The sequence below is a fragment of the Limulus polyphemus genome, unplaced genomic scaffold (genome assembly GCF_000517525.1).
Source record: "Limulus polyphemus unplaced genomic scaffold, Limulus_polyphemus-2.1.2 Scaffold819, whole genome shotgun sequence".
NCBI lineage: Eukaryota > Metazoa > Arthropoda > Merostomata > Xiphosura > Limulidae > Limulus > Limulus polyphemus.
Window position 1 is genome coordinate 52,106 of NW_013666429.1, and position 16,958 is coordinate 69,063.

The 16,958-nt window shown below is 35.4% G+C and overlaps 1 protein-coding gene across 4 annotated transcripts in view; it reads left to right on the plus strand.

The window, feature by feature from the left end:
• The window catches only part of LOC106460710 (polycomb protein SCMH1-like), a 58,111-nt gene extending 49,414 nt beyond the window's left edge, over positions 1–8,697 (plus strand). For 2 of the 4 annotated variants that reach the window (XM_022387483.1, XM_022387484.1), the window contains one exon: positions 8,387–8,443. In XM_022387483.1, coding sequence (XP_022243191.1) covers positions 8,387–8,415 — 29 coding nt within the window. In that variant the 3' untranslated portion in view covers positions 8,416–8,443. The other 2 variants (XM_022387485.1, XM_013920445.2) reach the window with 2 other exon arrangements.
• The last annotated feature ends 8,261 nt before the right edge of the window (positions 8,698–16,958 follow it).

Sequence of the window (16,958 nt, forward strand, 5' to 3'; positions counted from 1 at the left end):
AGTTTTGTTACATTTTTTAAACTTGTAAACTTAATGTTAAAATTATTGTTTATTGTATCATTAGCTACTTGCTAGGCCTATCACTTCGGCTAATTTAAAATGATGAGTGTTACTTTTTAAAGTTTAGAATATTGTATGTGAGTGGAGGATTTGTAGCTCATAAACAGTTTGATTCACTCCTGTGTTTACGATATGGTATTGATAAAATTTGTGATTTTTTTTTTCATTATGGAGGAAATTATCATTGGGACTTTTCGAATAAACCTAAAGGCTTAGTATCATGACATAAGATAAAACTGAGATAGTAAGATCTCTGCTTTAGTAGTTCTAGAGGTTGTCAAATCTCACTGCTCGTAGTTTATGGTAGTGGAAATTTTAGTGTAAACTATACTTTAACCAGATATCATATGAGACATTCAGTGGTACAGTCAATAACAGCGAAGCTAACCTAATGGAGCAGCGTATTTTTTTTAAAGATAATATGTGGGACGATACATTAAAACTTATTGCAATACCAGGAAGTCATATTTAATTGGACCAATATAGGTTTCCAGTAAGAAAAGTGTGACTTTATAACGTAAGCACTTGAAAATTGTCCAAAATCTTCTAAAAGAGTTTAGTACATATCTAAATTTAATCAAATAAGTATATTAAACTGTTCTCACTTGATAACTTGAAGAGTAACTCAGTCAACAACTTGTAGAACTTTCCATTCCTAAGATGTGTGTATATAGATACACGCATATCAATATCTATCTTAAAAAAACAACAACCATCTCTCGGTATTCTTCATTTTGTAGCTTCTGTTTTTGTGTGAGTTCTGTAAGTATTTTAACGCTTTTAAATTTGAACGAAGTGTATCTATTAGTAAAATACGTGCTTATATTATTACATTCAAAGCGAAATATTTGATAAATTATCGGGAAAAGCGATACCTCAGAACAACTAATAAAATTGAGCTGTCCAGCTTCTAGTGTGTTTCGCTAATAGTTATTTTCCCCTCATCTACTAACTAATTGTACAGGTATATCGTAAAATAATATACTTTAATTAAGAAAAACGTGATACACCACTTAATAAAATTATAATAAAAATAAATCTCAGAAATTCAAAATACACAGTTATATTACAATGCTCTTGAATCGGAAGAAATTCTCAACAAAACTTGCAAGTACTCGTATGCAATTTCAACAAAGAATTTTGCTCATAAGTGTAATATATATAGTATAGTCTACCCTTCTTTTGATGGTTTTAACGAAACATAATAATAATTGAAAATTTCATAATTGTAAACTTACCTCAAATGCCCCCCCCCCCCTTGTTTTTGTTTGCTTCCTATTCCGTTGAATCACACTCAAGCAAAAAGACATTATGCAATATATCAAGGGTGGTTACCGATCGCAGCAAAACGGCTAATAAAACGCTTAGTTTGTAAATGCTTGTATTTATTGACCATTCATACACATCACACAACCAGGTGAGACTCCCCAACTGGTTTAATAATGATTGGCATCGTAGCTGGTAAATAACTTCTCATGATCATGTTGCGAACAAGAACTAATTCCATTAGTTAATTTATTGGTTCATTTGAAGTGTATTTAAGGATTATTTAGATTCTCTGAGTCCTGACTGTCTGCTTTCTGACAGTGTGATGGCAGGCGTGCAGTGCAGATTGAATGAAAAGCAGATCAAATAAGTCCAGGTTCTGAGCACTGGTAAAAGTTCACCCTTGATTTAAATGATGAAAGAATACAATGAAATAATATATACATGTATATTCAGAAAAACCGTTTAACATAAAAATATATTTTGCAAAAATAGAACTTTTAACAAAGGTCACAAGAAATTAAAAAAAAAACTTGTCTATTTCCTTTAGAAAAAGGTAGTTAACATACTATGCAGAAATAAAAGAATATGATAGATTATGCAGTACAAAAAACACTGAATTGTTTTGCATTGCATTGACATAAAACCAAGCCATTTAATGACGACATGCCAAATAAAATGAAAAGGAGAAAAAGCGTTTGCACTTAAAAACAAATAGTTTAATAAAAATGAAACATTCAACCAGGCAGAATGAAATTCTTAACAGAACAATGAAATGGAAAACGAGATGAACTCTCATGAAACAAAGAAAAATATTACATACATATTAACACAGGTCTATCAAAATTGTAAATTTATCTTAAGTAAACTCTCATACACCAAATTAAAATATGACATAAAATACACTCTTATCTGCTTCACTTGGAAGGTGATTTGACCTGTCATTAACTTTGGTGACCCCTTGTTGACTGCATACTCCCAGCATAGTGGTGGCAGAGGAGATGATTCACGAGCCAGGTGGCTGGCTTGTACTGCCATCGTGGTGGTGGGGGAGAAGATGGCTTGAAACAATGCCATCATGGTGTTGACATCAGCCAGGCTGATCAGGACTGCAGCTACTACTAGTATTATCCAGGGATTTTTCTCAACATCCCCAGAGCCTGTTTGAACCTTGAGAGGATCTAAGCTCTGGAAATGTTTTCATAGGTTGTGAGATGTAGTGCACCTGCCAAAAGTGTGAACATGTCTGGTGACGATGAGTTAACACTTCACATTCTCCAATAAGACACCTTAACCAACGGGTTCTGCTTCTTCCTTGGTGGTACAGGCTTCTCATTTAATGGTATCAGCAGAGGCACCATGGATAACTGCTTGGCCATTAGAAGCTTGTATCCTCTGGAGTTGATAAAATAGTAGTCGTCATGACTGGTACATCCAGCGGAAGCTTAATTTTTGCCAGAGTTACCACTGCTAATGGGGGGTTGCTTAACCTCTGGAGACTTAAGAGCCAACCTGGCAACATATGGTGCGAGTTCTGTCATGTCCAATACATAAGTCAGCAACATACCTTCATCCATAGGCTCAGCCACAGTAAAAGTCGGGCGGACACCTCGGGTGTGAGGTTCAAAAGCCTATTCCTCTCCTTCAGTGCAGAAGAAGACCTGTACTAGCCTTCATCATACTAGTGACCCATAATGCAACAATCTGGGAATTGGCAAAAGACAGGTTACCTGCTGTCTAGATGAAAACAATGAGATAGAGAGAAGGTGGTCAAAAACTCAATCTAAAAAAGCAAAAGTCTGGACTGAACATGCAATTTTAGGTGAATTATACTTGGTCAGTAGTTTAGGTAGGAGAGTAGCTTGAAAATGGTCATAACTTCTAGGCTACAACCATGGTCTTCTCTAATACCTTTAGAGATGGGGGTCATAGTTCTATACATTGGTCAAACGGTATTTCCATGATCTTGAGTAATCACATGTATCACTGACTTCTTAGAACTTCCTAATTCCCAGGCTTCATGAGGTCTCCGATTGACCAGTATCCTTAGCCATTCTGCCTTTTGCCATCCTAGTTGGACAACAGACAAATGGCTTATTTTTAACTTGGCTTCATTTCTATCTCTACCATCTGGTTATTGCATGGGTAGAACTTGATTCCAGAAGGAAGGAAAGGGGGTCGAAACTGCAGTTGGTTCCTACACAGATGAACTGATTTGGGTTAGATGATGTCAAACATTACTTTTGACTGTTACAATGTACTAATTTTACATTGTCTATCCTTAGGGATCTTTCCTTCAGTTACAAGTTTAGTACTAGTTGTTGGTGCAATTTATAAGCCTTTCACCATGTGGGTATTACTTTCCATCTTCCCTTAGTACACGTACAGCCTGCAATTTCACGATTTATTACTGCACCTTATACTGAAATATTTTTGTGAAGAAAATATTCAGTAAAACTTTGTTCCTATTAAAAATATTTCAATCTGAATTACTGAAAATGTGGCCAGGTAGTTAGGGTGCTCGACTCGCAATCTGTGGGTCGCGGGTTCGAATCTCCGTCACACCAAACATGCTCGCCCTTTCATCCGTGGGGGCGTTATAATGTGACGGTGAATCCCACTATTCGTTGGTAAAAGAGTAGCCCAAGAGTTGGCGGTGGGTGGTGATGACTAGTGCAGATAGCCTTCGTGTAGCTTTGCGCGAAGTCATAACAAACAAACAATATTGAAAATGTTGTATCATAACCAAATAAAAAAACTTGGTGCATGAAGTTTATATATCTTATGATATCTAAGCCACTGTCTATAAAATTCGTACATTACTGATAATTTCTCTCTCTCTCTCTCTCATGAACTTTTCAGTTCTATCTAACTGAAATATTTTGTACTATTCTTTATGAGAAACAATGTGTTTTTTTTTCAGATATAGTATAAATCTGTTTGTTATTCTTCTTTTCTGTGTAAATCTACTACCTGCCGAATATTTCAATGTCAAAATTGAAATATACTTACTAGCATTAATAAAAATAAAAGACGCACTGTGTTTTCAAATAGTACCTTCCAGGTTATTTATCACAGTTAATGTAAACTACATATGCTTAATATCGAGATCAAATCCTTGTAGCTTGTGATGATTGTTTAGTCCCATATAAATATTGGCAGCTCATTCAACTGTTGTAGCTGCCTTTTTGTCTCTAACTCCATTGTTTCTTCATTTGGCTTATCGCTGACAGCCAGATAAGTACTTTCAGCTCTTTCTCCATTGTCAGGTGAGTCAATATGAATTGAAATGGACATTCCACATGGTCCTGTAGATATTGTGGGACATCTGTTCATTGGGTAGGACCATAAATTATGTCAACAGAGAGTTAGTATTTCCCACCTGAACACGAGCATGTTTGGTGAACAACAACTTTATGTCATCGTAAAGTATGACAAATGTTAATCCCATTCATTAACAAATTTGGCAAACACATGCTTTGTAGTTTGTATTCCTCATCTTGCTAAACCGTTTGATTGGGGTGGTAAGGCAAAGTGTGCATCTTAACCACACCCAATACTTTACACAATTCAGAGAACAAGCAGATGTTTAAAATAGTTACCTGATCCGTATGATTCTCTTTTGATGCTCCAAACGATGCTATCAAACACATCAGCTATGGACTGTGCTGATGTACAAACCAGCGGCTAAGCCTCAGCCCTCTTTGTGAAGTAATTGGTGGCAACAAGCATGTACCGATTATCTCTCTCTCAGACTCTGGGAGTGGACTTGTGACATCCAGGGCTATCCTCTGAAGAGAAGACCCAACCATTTTTTTTTTATCGGAGTTTACACTGTCTTGGCCAGTTCTTTCTTTGGGCAGCGTACATGATACAGTATTCAAATCAGCACCAAAACATTTCAATTATACTTGACATAATACATTAGTATTAGCCTTTTTACATGTTAAAACACTACATTCTTTATCTATTCTTCTAGGGATTTTCAAGAATTAAAAGGGTCAAAATCCTTAAAGGACTAGATAAAAAATATAGTGTTTAAATATATAATGGGCCTAATTTTAATGTCTTACGACAAGTATAATTGTAATCACTTTCAGCTTGTAAGAGGTGTCCACACTATAACAACTGTTGTAATTTTGTTCCGACCACTGCTGTCTTTGTTGTATCCCAGTTGGCCTGAAGAGCTCTGGATTGAGCCAAAAGTGTCGTCGGCAATAAATATGACAGATATAGTGTTGCTGGAACACTATTATTATACACTCTTCTAACTCTTGTAAATTCCTAAGGGACTGCCTTAAGAATGTAGTGTTTATACAAGTAATAGGCCTAATACTAATGTCTTACAACAAGTATGATTGTAATCATTCTTCGCCAGCTTGTAAAAGGTGTATACGCTATAACCAAAATTTAAATCTAAATTTAATTGCTAACTGAGCTAAGTTAAGAAAAACAGGCTTGAAGAACGGTGTGATACAAAAGGAAAATATTTATTCACTCAATAGATAAAAACACTGTGCATACTTGCGTTTAGGGCACTGGATGGTCACCTTCTAAAAGGACTCCTGTCAACCAACTCACATAATTTGTTTAGTAGTTTAAATTTAACATTTCTTATTTAACTGGAAACGTCAGATTTTCTCATAGTGACTAGTATTACCCATATGACATTCTCATTCAACATAAGAGAGGTCTTAGCCTCTAAGTATCATTTGTGCTACCAGTGAAGAACACTGCTGTCATTGACTTTTTTGCACAAAGTACAGCAGTATATTTTCCACGGGCGGAAAAAGTATTATCTCTAGAGAAGAACAAAATCAATTCAATAATTTTCTGAACTCCGTGTTATAGAAAAACTACACAGAATAAGCTAAACAATTTAAAATATGTTTATACTAAAATAAGAAGGTAGAAAATGCAGTGTATGTCTGCATACCACAACACTTACAAAATTAAGAAATCAATTCAAAGTTCCCATAACCTATAAATGAGAAATTTCGATATTAATATTTTACGGAAAAACAAGTGATAAGTGGATCAGTCTTTGATTTTGTTTTTTTTTCTAGTCAAGGAAGTCATCATAATTCTATTTTTATCGTTTTCGGTTTATTGAAACTTCAACTACAATGCAGTCACTTCCTATCTGGAAGCTGTCTAATGGTTTAATTCATGTAAGTTTCTAGAATTCTGTTGTCAGTACTATTTAAGTATTTTATTATAATTATATTTAAAACTAGAGGGGCACTCAGTAGAGCGCATACCCCCACCACGCAGCGTTAATCATATTCGGCTCTCAAAAAATACGAAAATGTGTCCATTTTTGGCAGGAAAATGAGGAATAATATTCTACATATGTCCACCAAGTTTCATCAAAATCCGATCATTGGTGATTGCGTTATAGAACAAAAATGATGTGAAAAATCAGCCCCCGTGTTAACAGATAGAGATTTTTTGGATTTTTGTGACATAGTCACAAGTTGAGTCATAGTCAAAATGTATACCAGCTTTTGTCCAAATCCATTCAGCCATTTTCGAGGAATCTTGCTGACAATCACACACACACACAAACTCCGTCCACTTTCGGTGGTGGAGGTAAATATTTGAATATATTATATATATGGCATTTACACAAGTGGAATTCAGTAAATACGTTCAAATATACTGGAGTCACTTAGCTAACTAATCACTAAGATTGACAATGTAAACACCTTAGTCAGAAATTAATGGACTATATGCATGTGTACTTTCATGTTAAAAAAGGCCAATTTTACATTTCAGGTCAGATGATGTTTTTCAGTTAACTTTTACCTGTTTTATCATCTCTCTCCATCGATTATGGTAGTTTGATAAATTTATTTTTAAATATGATACCCTAAGAATATCATATTTTTGATTTGATTCGGTTTGTTGTTAAACACAAAGCTACACAGTGGGCAGAAGTATCGAAACCCGATTTTTAGCGTTATAAGCTGCAGACGTGCCGCTGAGCCACTGGAAGCAACATTTTGAGACTATTTACATAAACTGTTAATTTTGTGTGCTTAAAGGAAGGGTACCACACTAGAAAAAATACCCATCATTCTTTCAATCATGTGGTTAGCCTCGCCAACTATACATAATTTACGCAAATACATATAAATAACGTTTGTAAACCATGATTTTTGGCATTTTAGAATATTTAAGGAATGAAATAAATATAATGTTTTTTATTGTTTATAATGCTTAAGCTAACGAAGGATGATGTATTTATCAGAAGTGGGTGTGATATGGCATCATAGTAAGACTTCTAATGACCTTAACACTTATTTAAATAGAGTCGTGTTTACTGAGTATTGGAGTGTAAAATTAAACATCACTGAACAGTTCGAGGCTACTTACAGCAAAGTAGCTTCGAGCTTACTAAAAAGTGGAGAACACTAAACAGCTTGAGTCTGTTTATAATTTATCAAGTAGCTCCGTGCTTAGTTAATCGTAACTTTCTTTAATAGTTATTTATGGGTTTCTGGTAAAGCACTTGTATAAAATAACACTTAATTTTCGTACGTTTGGATGTTACTTGACGCTGCTGACGAAGCCTTTTACAGAGTATCAGTGCTCATTAGGTTAGCTGGATTTATAACACACAAATTTGCATCAGCTGAAACATCATTTATGTATTTACAGTAGTCATTTATGTGATATGAATTACAAGACCAGTAAAGAAAGACCTTATTAAGATTATTAGTCATGCTGCGATGTAATGTCACACTAGTGAACAATCAATAAATTCGTTGTATTTTATTACATTATTGTATTAATTGCCAATGAATGGTTAAAATTTTGATTGGAAAAACGTGTATAATGATAATAACTGTTATCATATTTTATCATTTTATAACTAGTACAAAATTTGTCTTTAATCAGATATATTTAACTATTTTTTTAAATTTTCATGGAAATTCTCATCAAATAGTGAATGACACATTTGTAAACTAATCCTCATACTTAGCTAAGGGTTACATATTAAAATATTTTTTCCATAGACTTTTACTTGCTTGAGCCTTTTTCTTTTACTCCTTAGAGTGGGTTCATACTTATTCCAAGGGTTAGCACCAGTTGGGATTTATCTCCCTTGACTATTTTCAGAACGACCGTGGATGTAGATAACCTCAAGATTGTGAGCTACCACAATAGGACCTACATCTGACATAAACGTGAAGTATGTATATGATTCTGTCTCTTATTCCTGCAATATTTCTTTTGATGTTGTCCTTGTCTTGGAAATCTCTCTATCCCAGCAGCTTCTTGCAGTCATACAAAGCAATAACGACTGAACGATAAGTTTGAGACTACTTTTAACATTATATTGTGAATAAAGATTTTGTTTTATTATATTTACTGCCCATGACGTTTTTGGAATCTACATTTTCTGAATACTTGATTCTTGTTTGTCGGACATCAGTATACTTGAATCCCAAACGTTTTCAGCGTGTTTCATAAATTCATTAGGACGACATTGCTTCTATTAAATATATACATGGTTTTATTTATCAATTTCTGTTAATACATTGTCAAAATAGGAATAATAAGAATACAGTTTTAAAATCTGATAACTTCTAACGAAATATATATATATAAACTGTTTATACTTTCTATTAAATGTTTCTGTTTTATGTTTCATTCTTTGATGATGTAAAGTTTGCCAAATATGATCAATATGGAAGAGACTTTCAAAAACTTTGTAGAACTTACAGTCGAGAGGAGAAACCAGCAGTTGAGGTTAGGATGCAGTAACGACTAGGAGAAATCCAGACTGCTGTTAAATGACCTCTGCTAGTTGATTCCTACATGCAGGGCCATAGAGTTGGAAATATGAGCCATGGTGTTGTTGTGAAGTCTTAATATACTGAGATGTAATAGAATGGTCTTTATGAGATTCCAAAATGTTTGCTAACTAGTTCAGGTATTGCCAGGTCTGGTTATATTTACCTATGGCTAAAGAAAGTGGTGAGATGCATGTAGTGGATGTAGCTCACAGCAAAATGCTCTGATGCCATCAGACATAGCAGCCAGCATCTTGCAGTGACCTAACAGAATTATTATAGAGCCTTCCTAGCTAGTAAATCATAATGATGATGCCCCAAGACCACGTCTGGTGGCTGAGGTTGTTGTGGACTATAGTGAGGATGCATATCTTTACACATCATAACATTCTGTAGAAGACAAGACTTTGTCGGGTAATGCTGCTTTTTCAGGATACATGTTTCTTTTTTACTTTTGGAGGACAATAAGACCCCCCAGAATACTAACATTATCTCATCTACAATACATTAGAGAAGCTTGGGTAACAGGGCCCTGCCTGTACCAGTTATGGTTGCGACAAGAAACAAATGAACCTGCCAGTATATAAGAGCATAGTAAAAAAACTTGAATCATTTACTCACGCAAGTTATTGTGTGGAAAGACTATATTCAAAGCTGAAAGGCTAAGGCCCCATAAAAAGTTGCCCACTTATGCAGTTTATGAAGATTACATAGAATGGATTCCCAAGCATATCCCATGATAATCATGATGAAGTGCTCATCAACAAGTTTCAGTTGGAGCTGCTGAACGAAATCATTTAACAGCACATGGGCCTAAGGAACTTTTAATCTCTATGAAGTTGTTTGAAAAACCATGAGCTGGAGAAGAGGAAGAAACTAGTGGCAATTACAGCTGTGGACTCAGCTCTGAGACAGCTTCAATGGCCTATGATGGCTTCAAAGTTCAGAATAAGCTCATCCACCAGCTCCACTGCTGCTGATGACACAAGACCTCATGCTGTAGTCACTATCATAGTTCTACATGAGATAAGGTGGCTTATTAGGCCAAGTTGTCATGGTTGTACTAGAAATACAACTAAAATTGGACTTCCAAGGGTGCCAAGAATATACAAGGAGTTCCAGCTTTAACTATGGCTTACCTTGCCATTGATTATAGCAACGCCCATATCCTATTTAAAGACAGGACCAATAGATGTGAGTATCATTCTGCCTGTGCCAGTTATGGTGGTGCACAATAACATATCCTAGTTAAAGACAGGACCAGTAGATGTGAGCATCATTCTGACCAATATTGGAACAGATGCAGGAAGACAAGTGAGTAGCTATGGCTGAAGCTGCTTTAGCTAGCTTAAACTAACAAAGCCTGAGTTGGATCTGGTTGCCAGTTTGAGTGAAGGCAGAAGTCAGCTGTCACTTAATGTTATGGTAGCTGGTTTGGAGAACCATGTACTTGAAATCACATAATATATGCTGATAACAAAACACTGATGCAAGGTTGAGTGTTTAGTGGATACTGAAGTTGTCAGGACGTTAATGTACCCTACTATTTAATAGGCCCTCTGTGGAATGCCACCACTTTGTCAATTTACACACATTTTATTCTGGTGAATGGTTACATGCTAGACGTATGTGCACTGAGTGTGTAATGGATCTACTATAGAAATTTCCATCCATTTTAACTTCTGTAAAAGTGCACTGCCGTTCTGCAACTAAACCAAAACCAAAAATCGCTTGTTGAGAAGGAGGCAGTTATATATCAAACATGGATCTCATAGTGTATTACAGATAGTCTGGTACATTGTCACAATCTGCAACAGTGATAGAACTGATTGTGAGAGCACACTGTCTGGAAAGCAAGCTACATATTCAGCTGCTAGATAGAATGGTCACTAAGCATGGTTACAGTGGCAGAAGCCACGCTAACAAGCTAAGAAACTTGCGTCATAGCCACTGCACCACAACCGAATATGACCATGCAATTTTCACAGTGTCTGAGCTCTCCAGTTAAGGACAGTGCTAACAGTTTGAACTGAACACTGAGACATGAACTCAGTGAATTACTCAAGGTATTTGCTTATTTGTTTGTGGAACCAGATGGTCATTTAGGTTGCACAATAACATAGCATCACAAAGACAGGTGACTTGTGTATGATAAAACAATTACTTTCAAAGTGAATATGAAATGAAAAGATAATACAAGATTCAGAGAATGATTGATGATTTTCAGAAAGAAGGAAGGAATATGAAGATTCTTTGTGATCTTTAAATGCAACAGCTTATGAGTGCAAAATGGTATATTGTACCATCATTATGAATCATCTAGATGTTGTAAAAAACTTGTAATACAGCTCGTAGTTCCAAGACTTTGCATGATACACAGACTTGGGGGAGGAATCATGCACTGTTGTGAATGTACAGAAGCAGTTTTCTGGCTAAATACCTTTCCTCTACTGCATACAAATGTCTAGATGTGTTAGAAGGTGTCTATTGATTCAAGAACTAGATCTAGCTTCTGGTTATTGACAAGTTGAACTGCATGATGACTGCTTTCAACTTTTTGGATTGTATGACTTGTGCATAGTACCATTAAGTTTACCACTCTCAAGGAGCTGATGAAGCGTATACTTAGAAGACTGCAATAGGAGAGAGATGTCTCATTCTAAGTGGATAATTTCTTAGTCTTTTCTCACATATTTCAGACCACTGCTGCGAATGGTGTTCCAGCACATCAAGGTTGCAGGCATGAAATTGAAACAAGGAAAATGTGTATCCAGGCACAAGGAATTGAAGTTTTTCAGTCATATAGTGAGTATGGACAATGGCCAATAAATCTGCAAAAACCGCAATGGTAAAAGAATGGTTACAGCCTGAGAGTAAACAGCCCACAACTTTCTAAGTCTTGCATTATATTATTGACCATTTGTGGCCAACTTTTCACACCATTTTCGGAATTTACGAAGCCTAATATACACATTGTGTGGACACAATATTGTGAAAACACACATTTTAATCCTTGAAGTATGCTTTGGGCAAAGCATTGTTGTTTAATTACCATCATCAGAACTGTCTGTTCATCCTGAATACAAATTACACTTGTGCTAGTGCAATTGGAATACTTTTATCACAGGAATATGAGTGTATGGAGCATGAAATACTGTATCTGAGTTGTATATTAACTAATTCTGATTGCTTATACTATAATAAAGCAGTGAAGGAATTCGTTACAGTTGTATTATTTGTCAAGCATTATCACAATCTCTTGTATGTCTCACTGAATTACCTGACGAACTTCAAAAATCTGGAAGATTTGATTATGCATTAGATAAGGATTCTTCAAGAGTACAACTTAAATGTACAATACTGCCTAGGTCAGCAGCTTAGAAATGCAGACTATCTCACCAACTGTAACGAATTCCTTCACTGCTTTATTATAGTATGAGCAATCAGAATTAGTTTATATAAAACTCAGATACAGTATTTCATGCTCTATACACTCCTATTCCTGTGATAAAAGTAGTCCAATTGCACTAGCACAAGTGTAATTTGTATTCAGGATGAACAGACAGTTCTGATGATGGTAATTAAACATGTGAGATAATGCCCATTAATTAAATGTTCAGATCTTGGACACTGTGCAGTGGTCAAAGCCATTGCAACAGTAGTGGTGAAAAACTGTACAAGTTGTACCAATACGGAATTTGGATAGACATCACAAATGATTAGTCTGGAACTTTTGGGATGAGCAATTGAAGGATTCAGACATAGCTCGAGAACTACTTTCCACGTAGCAAGGTAAAGAATAACTGCCACAAACTCAGCAAGTGGAACACTGATGTAAGTAATATCTTGTATAGTCAGATATGAGTGCAAAATGGCATATTGTACCATCATTATAAATCATCTAGATGTTGTAAAAAACGTGATACAGCTCGTAGTTCCAAGACTTTGCATGATACACAGACTTGGGGGGGGGGGATCATGCACTGTTGTGAATGTATAGAAGCAGTTTTCTGGCTAAATTTAAGTAAAAATATTGAGCAATAGTGTAGACCTTATACCACATACACAACCCCGAGAGAATACTGGACACTAGTAAAACTCACAGAGAGTTGCAAGTTCTACCCTCGAGAAAATTTATGGTTGGTCTCAACTGTTGATGATGACTGGAACTCTCACATACCAACATTTGCTTTCTGAGCACTCGGGTTAAGTATTATGACAGTTTTTGGTGGATGTTTTGATTAGAAATGTTTTAGTGAATTAGCAACCTTGCATGTAAATCAATGCGACCTTGTGTTACGTCACTACGCAGAATTGAACATAATAATCTGTACCAGTCTTTCCGAATTTTAGTAAGGGAGTTATGCTCTAACACACCATGAGAAATTTACATGAACTGTGTAAATGTTTATCATTTTGCTAAATTTTTCGCTAAGTTAATTTTCATGTGTACCTGATGTAATGAGATTTTCACGACTTCAGTATGACATTACAAATAGAAAATACAATGATTTGAGCTGATTGTTGTGGAAAATGACATAAGTAATTCTGCTGTCGTCATTTGTGTTCCTACTGTTTTCGACTATGCGTATTATGCGTGTATTTTGTAAATAATGACATGAAATGTGATTTGTTTGTTTCTCCTTTTTATTAGTTTTATCTTATATCATTCAAATAGGAGTAGTTTAACTCTTTAGATAACAATTGAAAGTTTTATGCATATTTTAACGCACGTGGCAAGCAAGACTGATGGTGGCGTCAATTGCTATACATAACAGGCTTACTGCTGAAATGTAGCATAAGTGAATATTCGTAATATGTAACGTTCAACTAGAAACGTGTGTATGAGTATGTATGTGTTCTTCATTACATATGTGGACAATTTATGTATATTTCATTATGTACACGATAGTAATATATGCAAGAGACAATTTTTCAGTAAATAAAGAATTCAGCTTGGAATATTGATATGTGGTATGTTATTGTGTTTGGATGTTGTAGCTTTTGTGTTTAACCATTGTTATGCATTATAAGAGTCATATGGGAGAGAGAGATCATTACTATAAAGTACAACCTTGTAGATAGTTTCAGATTTGGCCTGTTAATGGTTAATATTAAAGTTCGGTTCTGAGAAGACCCCAAATTAAGGAAAGAGGATGTAATGATACTAAGTATCATAATTATGATAGTACGTATAGTAGGAATGGGCCAGATGTGAAATATGTGCAATACAAATTAAATTCTCAAACACGCTGTAAACAGCATGTACAAAACTTGATAAGCACTTTACATAAGCTGTTGAGTAGTAAACAAACCAACTTCAGAGTAACATGCTACCAAAGCACTTGAGAAAGTCGGTAGAGTAAAAACAAAAATTCACAAAACCACAAATTTGTCAAAAACTATCCGACTAATTGATTAACATTGTTGGCAAGGTATAGTTCTCTCTTGGCTTCATATCTGATACTCCTTTTGCTTCATGTAAAATGTCATTCAGAAACAGCATGCAGTATATGACTATCTGGTCAAGTTGCGCCAAAATGGATTGGGCATTTAATACATGGTTTCGATTGTTGTCACTTATGTCAACATGCCGCAGAAATTTAATAAAACAGTCAAACCTTGCTACAATTGCACTTACAGTATGTACCTGGCAAGTTCATCGTGTTTCCGACATTGTTTAAAATTCTACAGGCTTTTCATATGTGTGCATGTCTTTTCTTCTTTGGAAAGCAATCCACTGTATGTGAACATTAGAACCACTTAAAAATTGTAGCAAGTCTGAAACACTGAGAAAAAGTCAGCCACAGGGGTAACAGATTTCACACTTTCTACGATGACCAAATTAAGAGGATGAGCAAAACAGTGAATGTAGATGGCTGAAGGTGTGAATTGTCTTATTTTTTGTTAATCCCCTGAGCACTTGCCACTCATGACGGTGGTGCCATCATATCCTTGACCAATCAGGTTTGTGACATCAATTCCATTGTCCTTTAACTCCTCCAGAATATATTTGGCCAACAATTCTGTGTCAAGTTTATCAGCAATTTCATTAAAGTACCAAAGTACGAAACTCATCTTCTCTTTTTTGGATAAGTGTTTAGTTTCACCAACTAAGATTGAAAAGTGCTGAGCTTCTGTTATTTCTGCTTTTATTTCGTCCAAAATTATATCACTGAGGATATCCAAAATGGCATCTTGTACACTGTGATGCATATATTTGGCATTTTTAGGTCCTTCACACAGTTGTTAATTTAGGATCTGGGAATAAATCTTTAAAAGTTTTAATATTTCCAAAAAAGTTTCCTGTATGTTCAGCTGTGTTTTCTTCACGATGACCCCTCTGAGTTAAGTTTGGGACAGCTGTAATTCTCAACGTATCTGTAAGTATTTTGTTGTATTCCCTACCTTTTTTTCCACAATCGGCTAGCGAGCTTCACTAACGTAGTACGCTACTGTTTTCTCAGAAGGCTTTGATATGCTCAGAACACACGTTGTTCAAAAGTGCATCAGGCTGCTTGTGTTTGAGAAGTTTATTCTTTTTTGGAGATTCACCAGTGCACGTTTTCCATGTTTTGAACCCTTCAGGCAAAAATGTTTGTTCACCTTGATATTTAGCACGTGTAGTAAAATGACGACAGGCAAAACAGTAAACTTTGTCGGTGGATGCGGAATATTCAAATACCCCTGTAGCACCGCCACTGCCCACCCCCTTACCAGTCAGATAGTTATAATGTCTCCCATAAGGAAAGTATGACTATTGGAGCTTCCTGTCTCACATCCGACTTGAAATACCCCCTTATGATGTCATGTATTTTGTTAGGGCCACGTAATTTGATTACATGTATATGTACTTGGTTGTTAAACAAAGTTTACAACAGAGAAATTTAGCTATATACACCTTTTTTTTAGTTTCAACAATTACCAAGTTACAAAAAGCATACGAAGTAGGAATAGGCGGAATGTTGACCCACCCACTTCGAAGTTATCCCGCCCATTTCTATTTTGTTTTCTTACTTTTTGATGCTCCCATTCCTTCTTCCTAATCTTTTACACTTGTTAGAGAATAACATCCTTGTAAGAGGTATGAAAGAAAATTGTAAACCTGCACTAATTCTATTACTTACACACTAAAACGATTATTCCTTGATCCTTTTTCCTCATTAGTTTTCCTACCTCTAGAGGGTGTCTTGGTCATGCTCATTCCAAGGGTAAGTATGAGTTAGAGGCTTATCTCTCTTGAATATGTTTATTTGGAATATTCATGTATAAAGGCAACCTAAAGATTGTGGTTTACCACACTAAGTTCTCGATCTAATACAAAAGTGGGGTATCTACATGATTTTTGTCTCTTGCTGTCGTCTTTGTCCAAGGGAATTTCTCTACCTCAGCGGCCAGTTGAACTGTACAATGAAATAGAGGTTAACCAGTAAGTTGGATACTTGTAGGTTACACTTTACTGTAAATAAAGACTGTTTTATTACTTTTTCTGTCTGTGTTCGAACTTATTCTTTTTATAACATTTCAAGAACCTGTGTTTTGTGAATATTTGATTCATATCTGTCTAAACTGTCACAATATCGTTATCTATGTAAATGAAAAAAAAATGAAATATTATAGTCATAAACATTCTGTAATCGATGTCATTTTACAACGTGAATGTTTCAGTAAAGAAACACACAAAAATAAAAGGAAGCAGTCGGTTTGAACACCAGGTACGAGCCATAAAAATCATCCCAACAAACACTTTCAATGGGCACTTTGAACCTAATTCATTACCAAGTATTACCGTATTTTTCGGAATATAAGACACACCCTTATTTTAAAGAC